The sequence below is a fragment of the Natator depressus genome, chromosome 5 (assembly GCF_965152275.1).
Source record: "Natator depressus isolate rNatDep1 chromosome 5, rNatDep2.hap1, whole genome shotgun sequence".
NCBI classification, from domain to species: Eukaryota; Metazoa; Chordata; order Testudines; family Cheloniidae; genus Natator; species Natator depressus.
Window position 1 is genome coordinate 69009157 of NC_134238.1, and position 17313 is coordinate 69026469.

Below are 17313 nucleotides of genomic sequence, written 5' to 3' on the forward strand. Positions count from 1 at the left end.
AAGCCCCGAATATCTCAGTGGTAGCTGATGACAGAACAAGGAGTAATGGTTTCAAGTTGCAGTGGGGGAGGTTTAGGTTGGATATTAGGAAAAACTTTTTCACTAGGAGGGTGGTGAAACACTGGAATGGATTACCTAGGGAGGTGGTGGAATCTCCTTCCTTAGATATTTTTAAGGTCAGGCTTGACAAAGCCCTGGTTGGGATGATTTAGTTGGGGATTGGTCCTGCTTTGAGCAGGGGGTTGGACTAGATGACCTCCTGAGGTCCCTTCCAACCCTGATATTCTATGATACTATGATCAGGACTGTCCCTATAAAAACCAGAACACCTGGTTACCCTGTCTGCAATAGGGTAGAGAGGCTCATTAGGCTTTGTCTATGTCTGGGATTGAGCCAGCAATGATCAGCTACAGGGCAACAACCCACAACGGGGGAAAAGGAAGCTGGAATTTAAACCTGCTGAAAAGAGGGGGAGCACAACCGGTGCAAATCTACCTTTGCCCATCTACACTGGTGACTGGGTTGGCGCTGACTCCCCAGCACGCCCAAGGCCTCTACTGCCTTGCCCGGCCCCTGAGCGAGGCAGAGAAACTGTGACACCGCCCCCGACACAGCCAAGAGAACGGGCAGACACCCACCACCCACCCAGGGAGAGCGACACTCCCACCTACACCCCCGCCCCGCCGAGACCAGCAGGACACCAGAGCGCCGGGCGGCCGGGTGGGGGATGCCTATTGGCCTATCAGAGCGCAGCACCCGGCTCCATGGTCATGTGACTCTCAGGGGCCGCTGCCTGGCTTCAGGGCGTCGGATTCCGGTTCCGACCCGGAAGTAGATGCTGGGCGGCGCCAGCAGCGGGTTCCTGTATCGTTGTTGTTCGCAGGAGTTTGCCGGCGCCCGCGCCCCCGTCGCGCCCCCCGATGCAGCCGCGGCGCCCCGAGGGCTTCGATGGGTTGGGCTACAGGGTGGGCGGCCGGGAGGAGCCGGGCCCCGGGGCCAAGCCCTACAGTTCCGCCTCGGACCTGAGCCACTGGGTCTCCAGCCCCCCCGACATCCCGGGCAGCCGCAACCTGCACTGGGGGGAGAGGACCCCGCAGTACGGGGCCGGCCCGGCCGGGACCCCCCTCGGGGGAGTTGGTCTCAACGACGAACCGTACCCCGCGGGCGCCGGCTCCAGCTCCGGTAAGGGGACCCCAGCCGGCCGGGGTGGGGTGAGACGGCGGAGCTGGGCTTGGGGGCTGATGAGATGGCGGGGCGGCTCTGGCGGAGGGCGGCGGGAGAGGGGCCGGAGCTGGACTCAGGTCGGGGGCAGCGCAGGGCGAGGGGGCATAGGAACAACAGAGGTAGAGATGGATCTTTATTAGGGTGTCTCCCTGATTCTTTTTGTGTGTGTTCTGGTTTATCAACAGTCCCAAGTAAAGGAAAATAGATACAAAATAATCCATCTGCCCCTTGTCCTAGGAGGCAGGGGATTCCCCACATCCCAGCTCCTGTTATAATGTTACAGGATCAACAGTCAAAGGTATCCGTGTCAGATAGTATAAATGAGTCCCTGCCCCCAAAGAGCTTCTGGTCTAACCCAAGGGTTCTCAAACTTCATTGCACCATGACCGCCTTGTGACAACAAAAATTTCTACACGACCAGGGGGGAGAGTGGACACCAAAGCCTGAGCCCCACTGCTCTGGGAGGGGTCAAAGCTGAAGCCCAAGGCCTTCAGTCCTAGGCAGGGGGCCTGTAACCTGAGCCCCGTCGCCCAGGGCTGAAACCCTCCGGCTTTGGCTTTGGCCCTGGGCCACAGCAAGTCTAAGCCAGTCCTGGTGATGCCAGGCCCACTTTGGGGTCACAACCCTCAGTTTGAGAACCACTGGTGTAATCTCACATGGAGCACACCAGCTGGGAGATAAGGGGGAAGGCAGATGAGACAAGGGTTAGAGAAATACAATTGCATGCCTACGCAGTGCAGGTGTTTGGATGGCTGCATTAAATAACTACATTGAACTGGTGAATTAACTCACTAAATGGTGACACAGCAGAAATAAGTTTTGAGGCGCAATTCAGAATAGAAAAGGATTGTGGCTTTACAAACACCAAGGGTTTGTCTCCACTTGTGCTGCTCTAGTGCTTAGTGAAGATAATACGTACACTTGACAGGAGAGGTTCTCTCATCAGTGTAGGTACTCCACCTCCCCAAGAGGCGGTAGCTATGTCAACCGGAGAAACTATCCCATGGACATAGCACTATCTACACCAGGGGTTAGGTTGGTAAAATTACATCACTCAGAGGTGTTGATTTTCCACACCCTGGAGTGATGTAGTTATACTGACATAAGTTGGTAGTGTAGACCAAGCCTAAAGGTATGTCTTCACTACCCGCCGGATCGGCAGGCAGCGATCGATCAAGCGAGGATCGATATATCGTGTCTAGTCTAGATGCAATAAATCGACCTCCGAGCGCTCTCCCGTTGACTCCTGTACTCCAGCGCCACAAGAGGGGCAGGCAGAGTCGACAGGGGAACTTAGAACGATTTCTCCTCTTCCTCCTCTCCCCCCCCCCCCCCCCCAGTGTAGACCAGGGCTAAGAATGCCAAGCAAATTGAGAAGCATGTCAACTTCCCCCTTATTCTGGAACTCTTCTGCCTCCCCTCCTCCATTTACTTTAGAATCTAGTTCAAAACTTTTCTCCTTGTTTTTTATAAGCCTCCTTGGCTATGCTAGACTACCTAATGAACCCACTCTTTTCTTCAGTTACCTAGTATTAGCTACCTGTCTGGCATCCTACTTGGTCTAACCACAATTAGTGTTTGTTTTTTACACTTGAGTTCCCTGCTCTTGAAATCAACTTTGCTCAATTGTGCCATCTCATTGAATCACTTATTTTCACATCTCATCTGAAAGTTTTTTTCAAGCTTTTTCAGTTCATTGTTTTTCTGTTCACATTGCATATAATCAGATTATGTAAATATTTTTTGTTTATTTTCTACTTATTCCCTCTTATTCTAAAACTCTTACTGAATGTCTGAAGTATTTTATAACATCAGACATGCTTCATAAAGTAGTTGATCTTCTGCTCATGATACCACAGTGATAGGTACTATATACAGTAAATGCCTAGACAAAGTGTCCTCTTTTAGGAGATGTTACATATCTTAAACCCAGTTTTGCCTCAAAGCTATACAAACTAGTTGTTCACTCTTGTATTTTGACTTCAAAACTTGAACATAAGATAAAAGAAAACTTTGTTTATTAAAAAAAAAAAAAAAACTTTGAGTTGACCTGAAGATAAGAAAGCAAAATGGATTTGTGCATTTTTTGGTTTGATGTATAAAGAAGATCTGAAAAGTTTTTGTTTTCTTTTATCTCACTTTCCCTATTTTCCTGGATCTCTCTTCTGTGGTACCCCTGAATGTGGTTTGGGAGCTTGAAGAGATGGTGGTGTTGAATCTTTAACAAAGGAAGTTTTTTTCTGATTGTATATTTAAGTTAAATAGGTATTATTTATACAGTGCCCAAAAGTATGTGCTAAGCACATAATAGACACACAAAGTACATTGTTAGTAAAAGTGCTGGTTGTACACTCCATGTGCCTTTTATAATGCAATACATTTATACATGCAAATTCAGCTATCCATATAACTAGTAGCATCAAAATTAACATAAATACCCCACCTTCTGTAAGTACAATAAAAAATCTGAGACAATAGATGGGTCTTGCAACAATTTATAAAGAGCGTGAAACAATCTTCAGTCAGTTAATAAGATTTCATTTTCCTGGTGTTTCACGCCAACATAGTAGTTTTCTTGCTGCAAAATTCAAGAGTCAAGGCATAAACTTTTTAAAACAAAAATACACAAACTTTCAGGATTTCTTTGTGTATCATAAAGAAGTAAAAAGGGGACAAACACAAATTTCTCATTTATAGGTCACCTTTAAATGTACGTCCTCTTGTTTTGTCATCTTTTTCTATTGAAGGAGGTGGGAGTTATGATAATATGGTGTAGGCACCTATTCCAATGGTTCCTTGGCAGTGTTGGCAAAAGGGAACAGAAGTCATTGCAATTGGATTATCATTTTCTGTCTTCCTGAAATGGAGATGATGTGTCTAAAATATGAAAAGGAATGTTGTGAACAGCAAATTGTTGAAATGCAAGATAATAATCCTAACTCTTTTACTTCTTTTTGTTTCCATATTTTTATTAAAAGGACATTGTCAAGTAGTTCATGCACTCTTAGTTTGTGTATTAAAGTCATAAAAGCTTAATATTAATGGAAATTAGTGTTTCAAATTTCAATTAAAATAGTTGTTTGAATTGAATGATATTCAACCTGAACTGTCTTCAATTTCATCTCATTACTTCTAGTTGTTGTTCTATGCATTTCTAAACAATTATTTTGTAATACCAGTATGTGTATTAAAATATTTGTGTAGATTTATATTTTTAAGTCCCCCACTTTGCCATTTTATAGCTAAGTGACTCGTAGGTCTCAATTCTGCAGTTCATTGTGTACCGGTAGACTGCTGTGCCCACACAGAACTCTATTGAAGTCAGTGGGGTTCTTCCTCAGAGGAGCAATTTGCAGGGTCAGGCCTTAATCTGTCCTTCAATGTATGATCTTTTTTTCTTTTCTTTTTTTTTTTCTTCCCCTCCCTGAATTATTTCTGGTTTGCAAATATCTTTCTGGTAATATGGTGCCTAAAACTGAGCACTGAATTCCTGATGCAGTTGTAGCAAAGCTCTTTATCAAGCGACTGTCATTTCCTGATGCATCTTGGCATAAGCAGTTAAAAATTGCATTGACCGTTGTTTGCTTAACACATGATGCATGCTACTGGAAATGTCATCATTTCAGTAATGATGCAGCTTATGCTAATGGTTCTATTACCCTCCAAAGGTTTGGATTTTTTCTTCAAATGTTCCATTGTTTTAATAGGGGTAAAAGTTAGACTTGAGACAGCAGAATCACTCTTTGCCTTATTTCCTACTACTGCTTTTCTCCAATCTTTTGGTACCTCTCACTTTTTTTTAATAAGACTTTTTGAAAAATAATTCAGTGACGTGTGGGATGAGGAGAGTGTGAATGTGCTACTGCTGGAGGAGAAGCATAGCATCTGTCTTCTGTGCCTTCTGAGGGGGCCTGCTGAAACATGGTTGTTTATGAGAGAAGGTTCAGTGCCTTGGACTCTCAGACACAAAGTTGGGGAGAGCTGTTTCTGCTCTATGGGCAGTATGTGCAAGTTCATTCCCTGGAGTCTCCTAAGGATCCAAGAGTGCTCTCAGGAAACATTCATGTCACCTGGCAAGCTAAGGACTCCAATCTCTCCATAGAGGATTGGGGTGGAAAGCTCTTGGCTCAGATACTGTTGGGACGAGCCCTGAGCTATTTATCTTGATAGAGCTACTGGCAGAGCCGCTGAAGCAAAGAATAAGTATCTGTATGGCAAAGAGCAAAAGTTCTTATCTCTGCCTTGTAAGTTGTAGGGGCAGAGAGAAAATGCTTACTGCAATGGGTAAGAAATCTTTTTGTGTTCTGACTTGATGGCTTGGGTGAGGGCAATTGACAGCTCGGAATCATGGCACACAACAGGCAGAGGAATCTGACTCTTGTTTGGAAGACTCTCCGTAGGGGAAGACTAATGGTTGGTTAACATTATGACAGTATCTACAGGTGGAAAGAGATTAGTGAATTCAGGTCAGGATTTTCAAATCTATATGCCTAAAGGTAGGCTTCTAAATCCATATCTAAGCTCCTGTATAAAAGTGCCTAATTTTCTACAGTGTTGAGTGTCTGCAAGTTGACTTCATTCAGAGCTGTAGGCACTCAGCACCTTTGAAACTCAGGCTACTTTTTATCTAGGAACTTAAATATAGATTTAGGAGCCTAACTTTAGGCATCCAGGTTTGAAAATTGGGGCTGAACAAAACTTAATCCCCACTGGGCTTTTGGCAAAACTCATGAAGTCGTCTTGGATTGGATGCATCATTGAAACATTTGTGGTTACTAACTCAAACATTTGAATATGTTATGTGAATAACATAGCTGGAGTCAATGTAGCTTAGGTCGACCTTTTGTGATGTCTACACCATGCTGGGTTGACGGGAGAAACTCTCCCATCGATTTACCTTATGTTTCTTGTTCCGGTGGAGTACTGGAGTCACCCGGAGAGCGATTGACAGTCAATTTAGCGGGGCTTCACTAGACCCACTAAATCAACCCCCCGGTGGAGGGGACTTCTAGAAGTAAAAGGGTCACTCTCTGTGACTTTTTGTGACACCAGTTCTTGTGGTGGCATTATGGTACTGACATTTATTCATTAAGAACTGGACTGAGACCATATTCATGTCACACATGCCGTTGAACAGCTGTTAAGTAGTGATTTTTGGTCATTATTGATTTGGGTCCATTTGTTTTCTCAGATGTCAGTCAAATTGTTCCCAGTTCCATTAGCCATGCAGTCTCCCTTTTCCTCATATAGGTAGTTTAAGGCAAATAAGTTACTTGTATTTGAGCTCCAGCAAGTTATTATAAACCAAGCACTTCAGATGAAAGTAATCTTTCGTAGACAATTACGTTTTCCTTTTGCTGAGTTGGCAAAACTATCCTGAAAGTAGTATACTTTGTACACTGTGGTGCAGTGCTCAGAATTTGTTGAAATGAGCAAGCTATACAATTGGTTGCTCTGGTACTCTGTATTACAGCTTGTTTCTTTCCTCACCGTTCTGCAGTAAATATCAGTGCTACATAATCTTCTATTGTGTTTCTTTCAGAACAGTTGAATAGATTTGCAGGCTTTGGTATTGGCCTTGCCAGGTAAGAATTTTGTTCTGTGTAAAACACATTTTTCACTGATAATTATGGCTTTTACATTTTGTAGTCTGTCATGCTCCCTGAGTTCAAATTACAATATGCATTTAATTAACTAGGTTTAAAAATCTAGCACAAAGTTAATTGTTTTCTCTTACCTTCTTTCTCAAGCTAAGGTACTGTAGCTCTTTCAGTTACTACAGTGATGGGTTTGATACAAAAATATATAGGGTAGGAATTTTGAAAACCTTGGAGCATATAAGTTGCTACAGTATGTTTTGCATGAAGCACACATCAATAAAAAATGCTTTTATATGTTTGGACTTTAGAGAGCAATAGTGTTAGAGTGAGTGAAACTAGCTGGAATTGCATTGGCACAGTGTTCTTGAATTTTAAACCTCAGAAACAGTACTTAAAATATTGATTAGATATTGGGAGAAGAATAATATACTGTAAACTAGGTAGTGTGAGCTGTATTTCTTAAGTTTTGACTGACTCTGTATAAAGGATGATTTACAAGAATGAGTGCACATGGATCCATTAGGTTTAGTGGGGATGTCTTTATTGCTGTTGGCACTGAATGAAACCAATCAAGAAATGAACATTATAATGATTATCTTTTTTCAGCAGTCTTCTCTCCAGCTCATAGCCTCTGGCTCTTATCTTCAAATACACCTCTACCCTGATATAACGCGGTCCTCGGGAGCCAAAAAATCTTATCGTGTTATATGTGAAACCGCGTTCTATCGAACTTGCTTTGGCCCCCCTGCTCCTTTGGCTCCTGACCGCCCCCTCCAGAGACCCCCCCCATCCATAATCACCCCCAGGACCCCACCCTCTACCCAACCTCCCTGTCCCCTGACTGCCCTGACCCCTATCCACACCCCTGCCCCCTGAAAGGCACTCACCGGCAGCAGTGGGAAGCAGAGCACCGTGGCCCCAGCCCGCTTCACTCCACCAGCTCCCAGCCATGGCGCTCTGCTTCCTGCCGCCGGTGAGTGTGGGGAGGTTGGGGAAAGGATGCCCCCCCCCCCACACTCACTGGCGTCGGGAAGCAGAGCGCTGTGGCTGGGAGCTGGCGGAGTGGAGCAGGCTGGACTGAGCTGCTCCTCTTCTGCAGCTGCTGGTGAGTGCGGGGAGGTTGGGAAAAGGATGCTCCCAGCACTCACCTGTGGTGGGAAGTGGAGCGCTGCGGCTCAGAGCTGGCGGAGTGGAGTGGGCTGGGGCCGGACTGCTCCGCTTCCGCCACCACCGGTGAGTGCGGGGTTGGGGGGGGTCCCTTCCCCCAAGCCCCCTCCCCCGAGTGACACGACTGGTGCAGGGGCAAGGGAAACGGAGCAGGCTGCTCCCAGCCCCCCGCTAATCACCCAGGCCCCCAAAAGTTCTCCCCCACAGCTTCTGCCTCCCAGACCGGGGGGGGGGAAAGGGGGCTGCTTTACCATGTTGTATGCGAACCCGTGTTATATCAGGTTGCGTTATATCTGGGTAGAGGTGTAAAATGGTAAAGGATGCTTGCAGCTATTGGCATGGATCACATGGACTGCACAGATTTTCATATTGACCAAAGTTGGGTCCCAGTGAGTTAGACCTATATTTCTTAAGGCTATCAAATAGTATGGTAATGAGCAAAGTATGAAAACGTAGCTATACTTCTGCTGCTGCCTGTTTTCAATGCAAGGAACCCCTGAAGAACATCAGCATGCCTGTGCTGTTTGGCAACTTGGGATCCTGTTCAAACAAACCAAAAGGCTGAGTCTTGCTCAGTTTAAAATTCTGTGCTGCATAGATAAGCTAGAGAGAGAAATAGCCCAAGTGATATGTACCTGGAGACCGACTAGTTATAAAGATGTAATTTCCCACTCACCTATAGTTTGGAGAAACACCTTCAAATTTTATTGTGGGGTAATCAGAGCAAGGAATCTAGAGGAGATGATTCTAGAATCAAGACAGTGTTGACTCCTGGGTAGGAGGGAGGGGTGTCGCTGAGAATCTGCAGTTAAATATGGAGAGACTGCTGAGAATTCTGAAATGCTTCTGTGAAGAGTGCTTGTGCATTCGTCACTCAAATGAATATTTTCAGGTAGTATTAATCTTTCCTAAGCAGGCGCAAATATCACCAAGCACAATGTTAAAGCATGCTAGAGCAGTAATATTGGGGTGGAAAAACTATCCAAAGCTGCTATGTATGGAATTATATATTTTTTTGTTGAGAAAATGGTGGACCTTAATATACTGATTAATTCTGTTCTCAGAACACACATTGTGATGTCTGTCCAAGTCCATGTCAAATACAATAGATTTTTCAAGGTGCCTGGTGAATGAAGTTTTTGGGTCAACTATTGAACCCCTCATACATATCAACCTCTGTTGATATACTGTAGGGACCTAATAGACTTATAGAACAAGGTTCTCTTTCTTTGAGGGGCTCTGTGGTGTAGAGGAATGACTGTAAAACTGAGAGTTGGGAGCTTTTAATTTTGGTTCTGCCACTGACCAACTCTGCGGTCATGGGTGACTCACTTTGTGCCTCTGCGTATTTCCTCATATTTACAGCAGGAGGGTGTGAGCATTAATTTTTGTACATATGTACCCCTACGGGGTGGGTGATCAGTTTCTGAGCGTCTGACTTTTTGGCCTGTTGGAAAGTGTGTGGTTCACTCTCCGAAAATAACTGCTGGCAGGATGTGGACTAACATTGAGACGTATTTTTGTGTATTCCCCAAATATTGTAAACCTAATATTAATTTGCTGCTAAAGAAGAATATCCGTTATTAATAGGTTTCAGTTTATTTTCAGTACTTTTAAATACATTCCTCTTTTAAAGTCTATTTACAGAAAATGTGTTGGCACATCCTTGCATTGTTCTACGTCGCCAATGTCAGGTACATCTTTTTAAATTCTGCAATTGAACTTAATCTAGTTTCAGACTTTCTACATATTCTGATTGTAGAGTTATAAGGAAGCCTAAGACTTCTAAGTAGACACTGTCAGGTAAAAAGTTTAAAAACAAATTTCCTTATGTTACTTTTAGAACTTAAATTAAAATGTTAATCTAATTTACTTTCACTTTTCATGATGTCTTTTTAGTTTGGATAATAAACATAAAACAAAGAAAAATAGTGTCTAAGTGGTTACTAATTAAATTACTGTCGGGTTCTCATGCACTGGTAGAATGTTCTGGTGTTTTTAAAAATGACTTTCCATTGGACTTTAATGGGAAAAAAAAGGAAATTTTTTTTTAGATTTTTTTTTTTCAAAGTTTAAACCTAAATTTGCAAGTGAATTTTGATCTATGTCCTTTTAAGTGGAAGTGAAGATTTAAATAAGTATTGTTTGAGTGACGAAGAATGTTCAAGTTGCCTCAGAAAACAGTTCGTGTTTTGGACGATCTTGCAGTCTAAATTGTAACATTTAAGTGAATATTCATCACCTAAGTGTTTTAACAACAATTGTTATATTCCAGCATTTTATTTTATTACATGCATGTATATTTTAACAGGTTAATTATCATGCCCGGAATTATCATCTCACTCCATTTACTATTGTCAATATTATGTACAGCATCAATAAGACCCAGGTCAGTATTTTGAGCTCTCAATAGTTATACATAAAACAAAATTATGTAGATACAGTTGTGGTATATATATTTATTGAAACAGAAGTGTTCTTCATATCTAAATATTTTTAGAAGCTAGCGGAGCATTACAAAAATATTTTTCTAAGTTTTATTTTTATTAATTACTAAAAAGAGTTAAAGAACTTCACTTTCTCTAGTACTTTATTTCACTGTGCTTAATATTTACTGGAAAAAAGTGCGCGTGTGTATATACACATATACACACACACACTCTCACACAAACACTTTTGCTTTTATATATATATATACAAAAAGAAAAGAACATGTCACTGAGGCCAAGAATTCAGCAGGATTCCAAAAAGTATTAGATATTTATGTGGATAAAAAGAATATTTAAAATTAAATAGTGACTTTTTAAATTTTGGAAGACTACTGTACTCTGAATCCCACTATAAAATTCAATATAAATATCCATGTTATTACAATAGAAGGATGATTTTGTGTCTAAAGTCCAAGACTAGTTAAAAGATGAGAATGTATTTCTGGGTTTGCAGAGGACAGGCTGGGTGATTTGGGATAAATCACTTAGCCTTTCTGTACCTCATTTTGCCCAGCGGAAATATGGAGATTAAGCCTCTCAGCAATAGTTTTGGTATGCATTATATATTAATGCTTGTAAAGCTCCTTCAGGTTATCTGATAGAAAGTGTTATTGGTATGAAAAGTATTTAGAGATGATCATTGTTCGGATCAGGGTCTGAATTCCATTAATTTGGGAACATTCAGATCCAATGTTCAATTTGGGCCCCTTTTTAGTATGTTTCTACAATTTTATTAAAAGTGTGAAATGTATTATCACCAATTTTCATGTTACTGAATCTGACTGGAAATTTAAATTACAGGGTCCAAAAGCTCTTTGGAAAGGAATGGGGAGCACCTTCATAGTTCAGGGCATAACCTTGGGAACAGAAGGCATCATCAGCGAATTTACACCCTTGCCAAGGTATCACACTTTCATTTTTTGGTGATATTTAGCAAGTTGAACATTAACATTTGTTACTGAATACCATGTAAGGTATTAAAAATATGGAGTTGTTTAAAAGTTTGATTCTGTTATGGTCGCTAGATATTCCCTAGGTGGTTTCAGTCAATGGATTGATTTAAATCACCAACTGTGATTAATCACACTGTTAAACAATAGAATACTAATTGAAATTTATTAAATATTTGTGGATATTTTTCTACATTTTCAAGTATATTGATTTCTTTTTCAGCAAAGAATACAGAGTGTACAGTGCTCATGTTATTTTTATTACAAATATTTGCACTGTAAAAATGATAGGTGGGCATTAAAATCTGGTCAGCTATTTCACTGCCTCTAGTAAGAGTAAAGGTAGTGGTCTGAACTAACATTCCAGACTATGAAGACACCGTAAATAGGAGAGTCCACCTTCCTCTCAGCTTTCTCCCTTCTCTATATAAGCACTGTTAGATACCTCTGTTAAGTGGGTATTAAACCAGTGAGAAGTAGAGTTGGTCATAAAAGTGAGAGCCATCTTCCTCACCTCATAGAGAGCAGATCAGCACAATACGGTCACTGACCAAATCGTTCCATCAATGCTGGCCTCACCGCGGCTCAGCACCTGCAACGCACTTGGGCACCTTCAGCACCGTCTGTGAGGTGGCCAGGGCTGGCACTCACCACTCCGGTGCTGAGGCTAATGGCTCTAAGCTGCCTGCCTCCACCACAGCACCACTGGTAGTTCCAAAGGAGATGGCACCAGCAACCGCTCCTATTTCCGCGCCACAGACTAATGCCGCTAGCGCGACGGTGCCAGCACAAGCTACATCGGCACTGACTCAGCACACCACGCTGCTGGTGTAATCAGCGCCCTGCCCTTTGGCACCGACCCTCTCGACAGCATGCCATTTCCTGCACTATAAGGATTTGTTGGTCTCCCCGACCGCGGAGAGATGAGGAGGTTGAAGGGGTATTCTCCCATCGCCATTCTGCCCCAATCAGGACACTTGTTGCTGCTTGACCCACTACGATCACGGTCCACATACGCTCATGATATGCCACCCTGGTATTGCCACCCATGCATGGGACCACCCATGCCCTTTCCTGGTTGCTGGCCACATTGGAGTCCCTGGGGGTGTTGCAGAAGGCACTATAACAGGTGCCCCAGCCCATGAAGGGAAAACACCAGATCCCCGCCTCCACCTTTGGAGACTGTAGCAGCGAACACACGGGAGGAACCCATGGCAGAGCAGGAAGAGGACACTGCTCCCGACACCTTGCCAACCAACAACAATTCATCCTCCTCACTGGATAAGGCTATTATGCCTCCACCACCAGCCATGGCAGATGACTTTACCCACTTCTAAGACTTCTTCAAAAACGTGGCTAATGAGCTTAAGATTGCTCTGGAGGAAGTGCCAGAAACTCAACATGAGTTAACTGATATCTTACAGACATCTTCCTTCTCCAAGATAGCATTGCCAATCAATGGGGCTATCATGGAACCTGCCAAGATGGTGTGCAAAACTCCAGCCACAATACCCCGAACCTGCAAAAGGGCGGACCGAAAATATTACATTCCCTCGAAGGGATTGGAATTTCTCTTCACACGCCCAGCACCCAACTTGCTGGTAGTGAAAGCAGCCAACCAACAGGGCACTTTCAATCCACCTCTTCGATAAGGAGAGTAAGAGGTTGGACCTATTCGGCTGCAAAGTATACTCTTTCATGCTTCAATTTAGAGTGGCGAATTATGCGGCATTACTTGCCAGATACGATCACAGGAACTATGGCAAATGTATGGACTTTATTAACAACATTCCTGAGGGAAAAAGGCAACAATTTCATTCTCTGATCTCTGAAGGACAGATGATTTCACGCACTGCTCTACAGATCTCACTGGACGCTGCTGACACGGCCGCCAGGTCCACCACTACAGCTGTTGTTATGCGACAAGCCTCATGGTTTAATTCTTCAGCATCCCCATCCGAGATACATAATACGGTTGAAGATCTCCCTTTTGATAGAGTGGAGACTGTTCCTGCTCAACACAGGGGGAAGGGATTTTACTCCGAGTGTTTTTTAACACAAAAGAAAAGGTGGGGGGTGGTGACCTGTCCTTGATCTCAGGTGACTAAACAAATTTGTGAGAAAGCAAAGGTTCAAGATGGTCACCTTAACAACAATAATACTGGCACTGGAGCAGGGGGACTGGTTTTCAGCCCTCAACCTGCGGGATGCTTATTTTCATGTCACAATACACCCTGCCCACAGGCGTTCTCTGAGATTTGCTTTGGACACAGACCACTATCAGTACAAGATTCTACCTTTTGGCCTCTCAACAGCGCCTTGCGTTTTCTCAATGATCCTCACGGTAGTTTATAAACACTCAAAATCTTAGCCTTTGATAATAAACTTACGAGAGAGAGAGAGAGAGGATAAAAATGGAAACAGAAATTGTTACATATAAAACAAAGTATAGCATGCTTCCTAGAGTCTAGACTTAACTGTAACAGGCTAAACCCTTGTCTAAAGTCGTTTCTCACCTAAAGCACTCTCCCAGCATCTCCAACCATCATGGCTGGGATCCCTCTTTCATGAATGCAAGAAGCATTGTCCTTTTTGCTTCCTCAGTCAAGGACAAAAAAGTGTCCTTTTGCCTTCTCTTTATATTGCCAAAGTTCATTGGTTTTGGCCCCAGAGTCAGGATGACCCCCATGGTTTATTCTTTGGTGTGCTAGCTCCATTTTGCTTTCACATCCTCGTATTGACATCATGTGTAAATTGAGTTGGCTTACAATGCCTATTTTATATATGAACTGAGGCAGGCAGGTGAACATACATCCTTTGGTTAAAACCTGCTTGACAGCCCTACTTTGATTCAGACTTTAAACCATACCTTCTAGTATACATACACAATTCCTTAAATATTATCCGTACATACATCTCACAATGATTGAGGACCAGTGTGACATAAGCTTTTATTAGAGACCTCACTTAAGCCTCTTTGGGTAAATATTCTGAAAGCAATGTGTTGGGTGTAGTGATTTTGTCAGGCCTCTCAGGAGTTAGTTACCAAATAGTGAATTATTTTCCTGTTGGCATTGAGGGGTTATTAGGGTCACAGTGATGTGATGAGGAAAGAAGGTGGAATGATGAAACAGTAAGAGAATAGGTAAGTAGGGAAGGGCAAAGTTGTAAAGGACTCCAAAAGTGAGGGCGGAAGCTAGAACCTGATGCAGTGGAAGTGGAGAGTCAGTGGAAGGATACAGAAAAGGGGATGATGGTCTGGTCAGAACAATGAGCAAAGAAAACTATCTTAGTTGCTGTTTGAATGGATTGGGGGGGGTAAGATGGGTGTAAGGTCACCCAGAGAGGAGGAGTTTGCAGTACTTAAGGTGACAGATGAGTCCCTGGATGAGAGTTCTTACTTTGTGGACAGAAATAAAAGATGCCGATCAGTGATCCATTCTACCAGTCAGCTTAATAGAGAAGTGACAGCACTCATGCATAGTTCTTCTAGCTTGCAGGTAGAACTGCCTCTTGCATGTTTATAGTTCATGAATGTATGACCACACTGTTCTCTCTATTCCTGTGGAGTAGGTTGTTGGAATATACATTTCCACCAGTTACCTTAACACACAGACACCAGTGAAAGGGTAAAAGCGTATCGTCAATGTGTGCCAAGGCAGAGGACTTGTTCATGCAAATTCAGGTTCCGGATCTAAATTGGTGCATAAAGCCTAGCTCTTCAGGGGAAAGTTAAAGTTACTGGAAAATGCAGGAAAGTGATTATGCCCTTCTTGATTTAAGAAGGGCAGATCCTTGAAAGGTCTATTAGAGAATTGGGGGCAATGTAGCTTTTTGACACAGTAGGCAGGGCAATCCAAGAGTATGTATTTTTGGTTCCCATCAATCTCATTTTAGAGCTTCTTCAGGCTAGCTTAAATAACAACATGTAGCGTGCTTCAGGTGCAAGCCGTGATGTTAAGAGCCCTTAGCGATTGACATTGGCTAGGTAGGATCTCATCTGTTGTTGATTTTGGGTAATTTAGAGTAGTCTCGGGTTTTTTTAAATTCTGATTTAAGTTGGATTGGGTTGGTTATAGATTACTAAGGCTGGAAGGTACCTTATGATCATCTGGTCTGACTTTGTGCTTAATATGTGCTGTTGAATTTCACATAGTAGTTTCTGCACTATACCTGTAACGTCTAGTTGAGATAGGTTTTTGGAAGTCGTCATGTAAAAACTTCAAGTGATGGGATACGCCACATCTTTGGTTAAATTATTCTAATGGTTCATTACCCTAACTGTTAAAAGCACGCACCTTATTGGCAGTTTGTGAATATGTCTAGTTTCAGCTTCCAGATGTTTAATCCTGTTATAACTTTGTCTGCTAGACTGAAACACAAGTTCAGTTCTCTTCAATACAGTAATTTGAGTGGAGTGGATTGATTTAAATTACCAAGTGGAAAGCCTAATTTTAAATCATTTGATTTTAATCAACTTACCTTGTGTACTTCAGTTATTTTCTAAAGAGAGGCGCATTCTCGTTGGTTAATATAGCCATTAAAACATGTTGATTTCCAACTAAATTGAGCCTTTATACTAGATTTGGTACATCATGTTGCTACCTAGAATGGTACACTGTCACTATACAAATTTATTTAAGCAATTATATAGTTTAATGTTTTCAGATTCTTATTAATTTGTACATTTTTAGTATGTTAGCAAATGGTGAGTGATATATGGCTTATTTACTAGATAATCAACTTTTTGCTCATGGCTTATGTCAAACTATTAGGATGGTAACTGGAATTTAAACACACACACTATCATATAAAATGTATTTTTATTAAACAAAACAACCTTAAACGTTTTGGATAAATAAACTTCTCTAAGCAATATATGTTTCACATTTACAACTAAATTATAAGTAGTTTAGGTCTTACCATATTTAGTATTAAATTCAGTTTTCATTTTAAACAGGTTTGTTTTTTAAAAATAAATCTATTATAATTTAAATCAAAAAATCTTTTTTTTTTTTCAAAAAACTTTTTATCCACCCTAACTTGAATGAACCCAGTTTACGACGCTATCCAGATCACTTGATATAATTGACCTGTCCTTATTTACCACTCCACCGATCTTTGTGTCATCTGCAAACTTTACCAGTAGTGACAGATTTCAGAGTAACAGCCGTGTTAGTCTGTATTTGCAAAAAGAAAAGGAGTACTTGTGGCACCTTAGAGACTAACCAATTTATTTGCTCATAAGCTTTCGTGAGCTACAGCTCACTTCATCGGATGCATTTACTGCATCGGATGCATCGAAAGCTTATGCTCAAATAAATTGGTTAGTCTCTAAGGTGCCACAAGTACTCCTTTTCTTTTTACCAGTAGTGAGATTCAGAGAGCTAGTAGTGAATTGGAATCTCTTGCCATTTGGAAACCATTTCTGATATATTGGTCTTAATCCAATTCCCAGTGTCATCACCAAAAATACCCCATAATTGACACTTGTGTTGGGAGTCTCAGCAGAGAAGCTAAGGACTCAATGGACATGAAAACTGAACATACTCCCTAGAAGTGGTCTCTCCTTGTTAAAGTTAAGACACATTGACAGGGTGGGGCCAACTTCCACTTTATGGAGCATGGCTCTTATAGCAGAATGACAGCTGTTCTGTAGTTAAGGTTAAGACCAGCTTTCTGTTTTGCTCTTGTCTGTCCTAAATGCTCTAAAATCCATACGGTTAATCATATTGCCTTAAAATTTGGTGTGCCACAGGGTATGGTCAGCAATCCAAATTTGGGCCATTACACCAAGTGATTCCTGAGATGCATTCCCCAGGGGGAAGAGGGAAGAGCAAGATACCTTTTTGTAAAGTTGACACGTTCTTGGCAACATTTTTT

General features: G+C 42.2%; 1 protein-coding gene across 3 annotated transcripts in view; it reads left to right on the forward strand.

Annotated features, from left to right (window-relative positions):
* SLC25A46 (solute carrier family 25 member 46) overlaps positions 1–17313 on the forward strand; it is a 39307-nt gene that overhangs the window by 3179 nt on the left and 18815 nt on the right. Inside the window, exons 1-6 of one of the 3 annotated variants that reach the window (XM_074952942.1) lie at positions 787–878; positions 1166–1182; positions 6767–6809; positions 9628–9685; positions 10303–10380; positions 11282–11382. In XM_074952942.1, coding sequence (XP_074809043.1) covers positions 10357–10380; positions 11282–11382 — 125 coding nt within the window. In that variant the 5' untranslated portion in view covers positions 787–878; positions 1166–1182; positions 6767–6809; positions 9628–9685; positions 10303–10356. Of the gene's footprint in view, positions 1–786; positions 879–905; positions 1183–6766; positions 6810–9627; positions 9686–10302; positions 10381–11281; positions 11383–17313 lie in introns of those variants that run through there. The other 2 variants (XM_074952941.1, XM_074952943.1) reach the window with 2 other exon arrangements.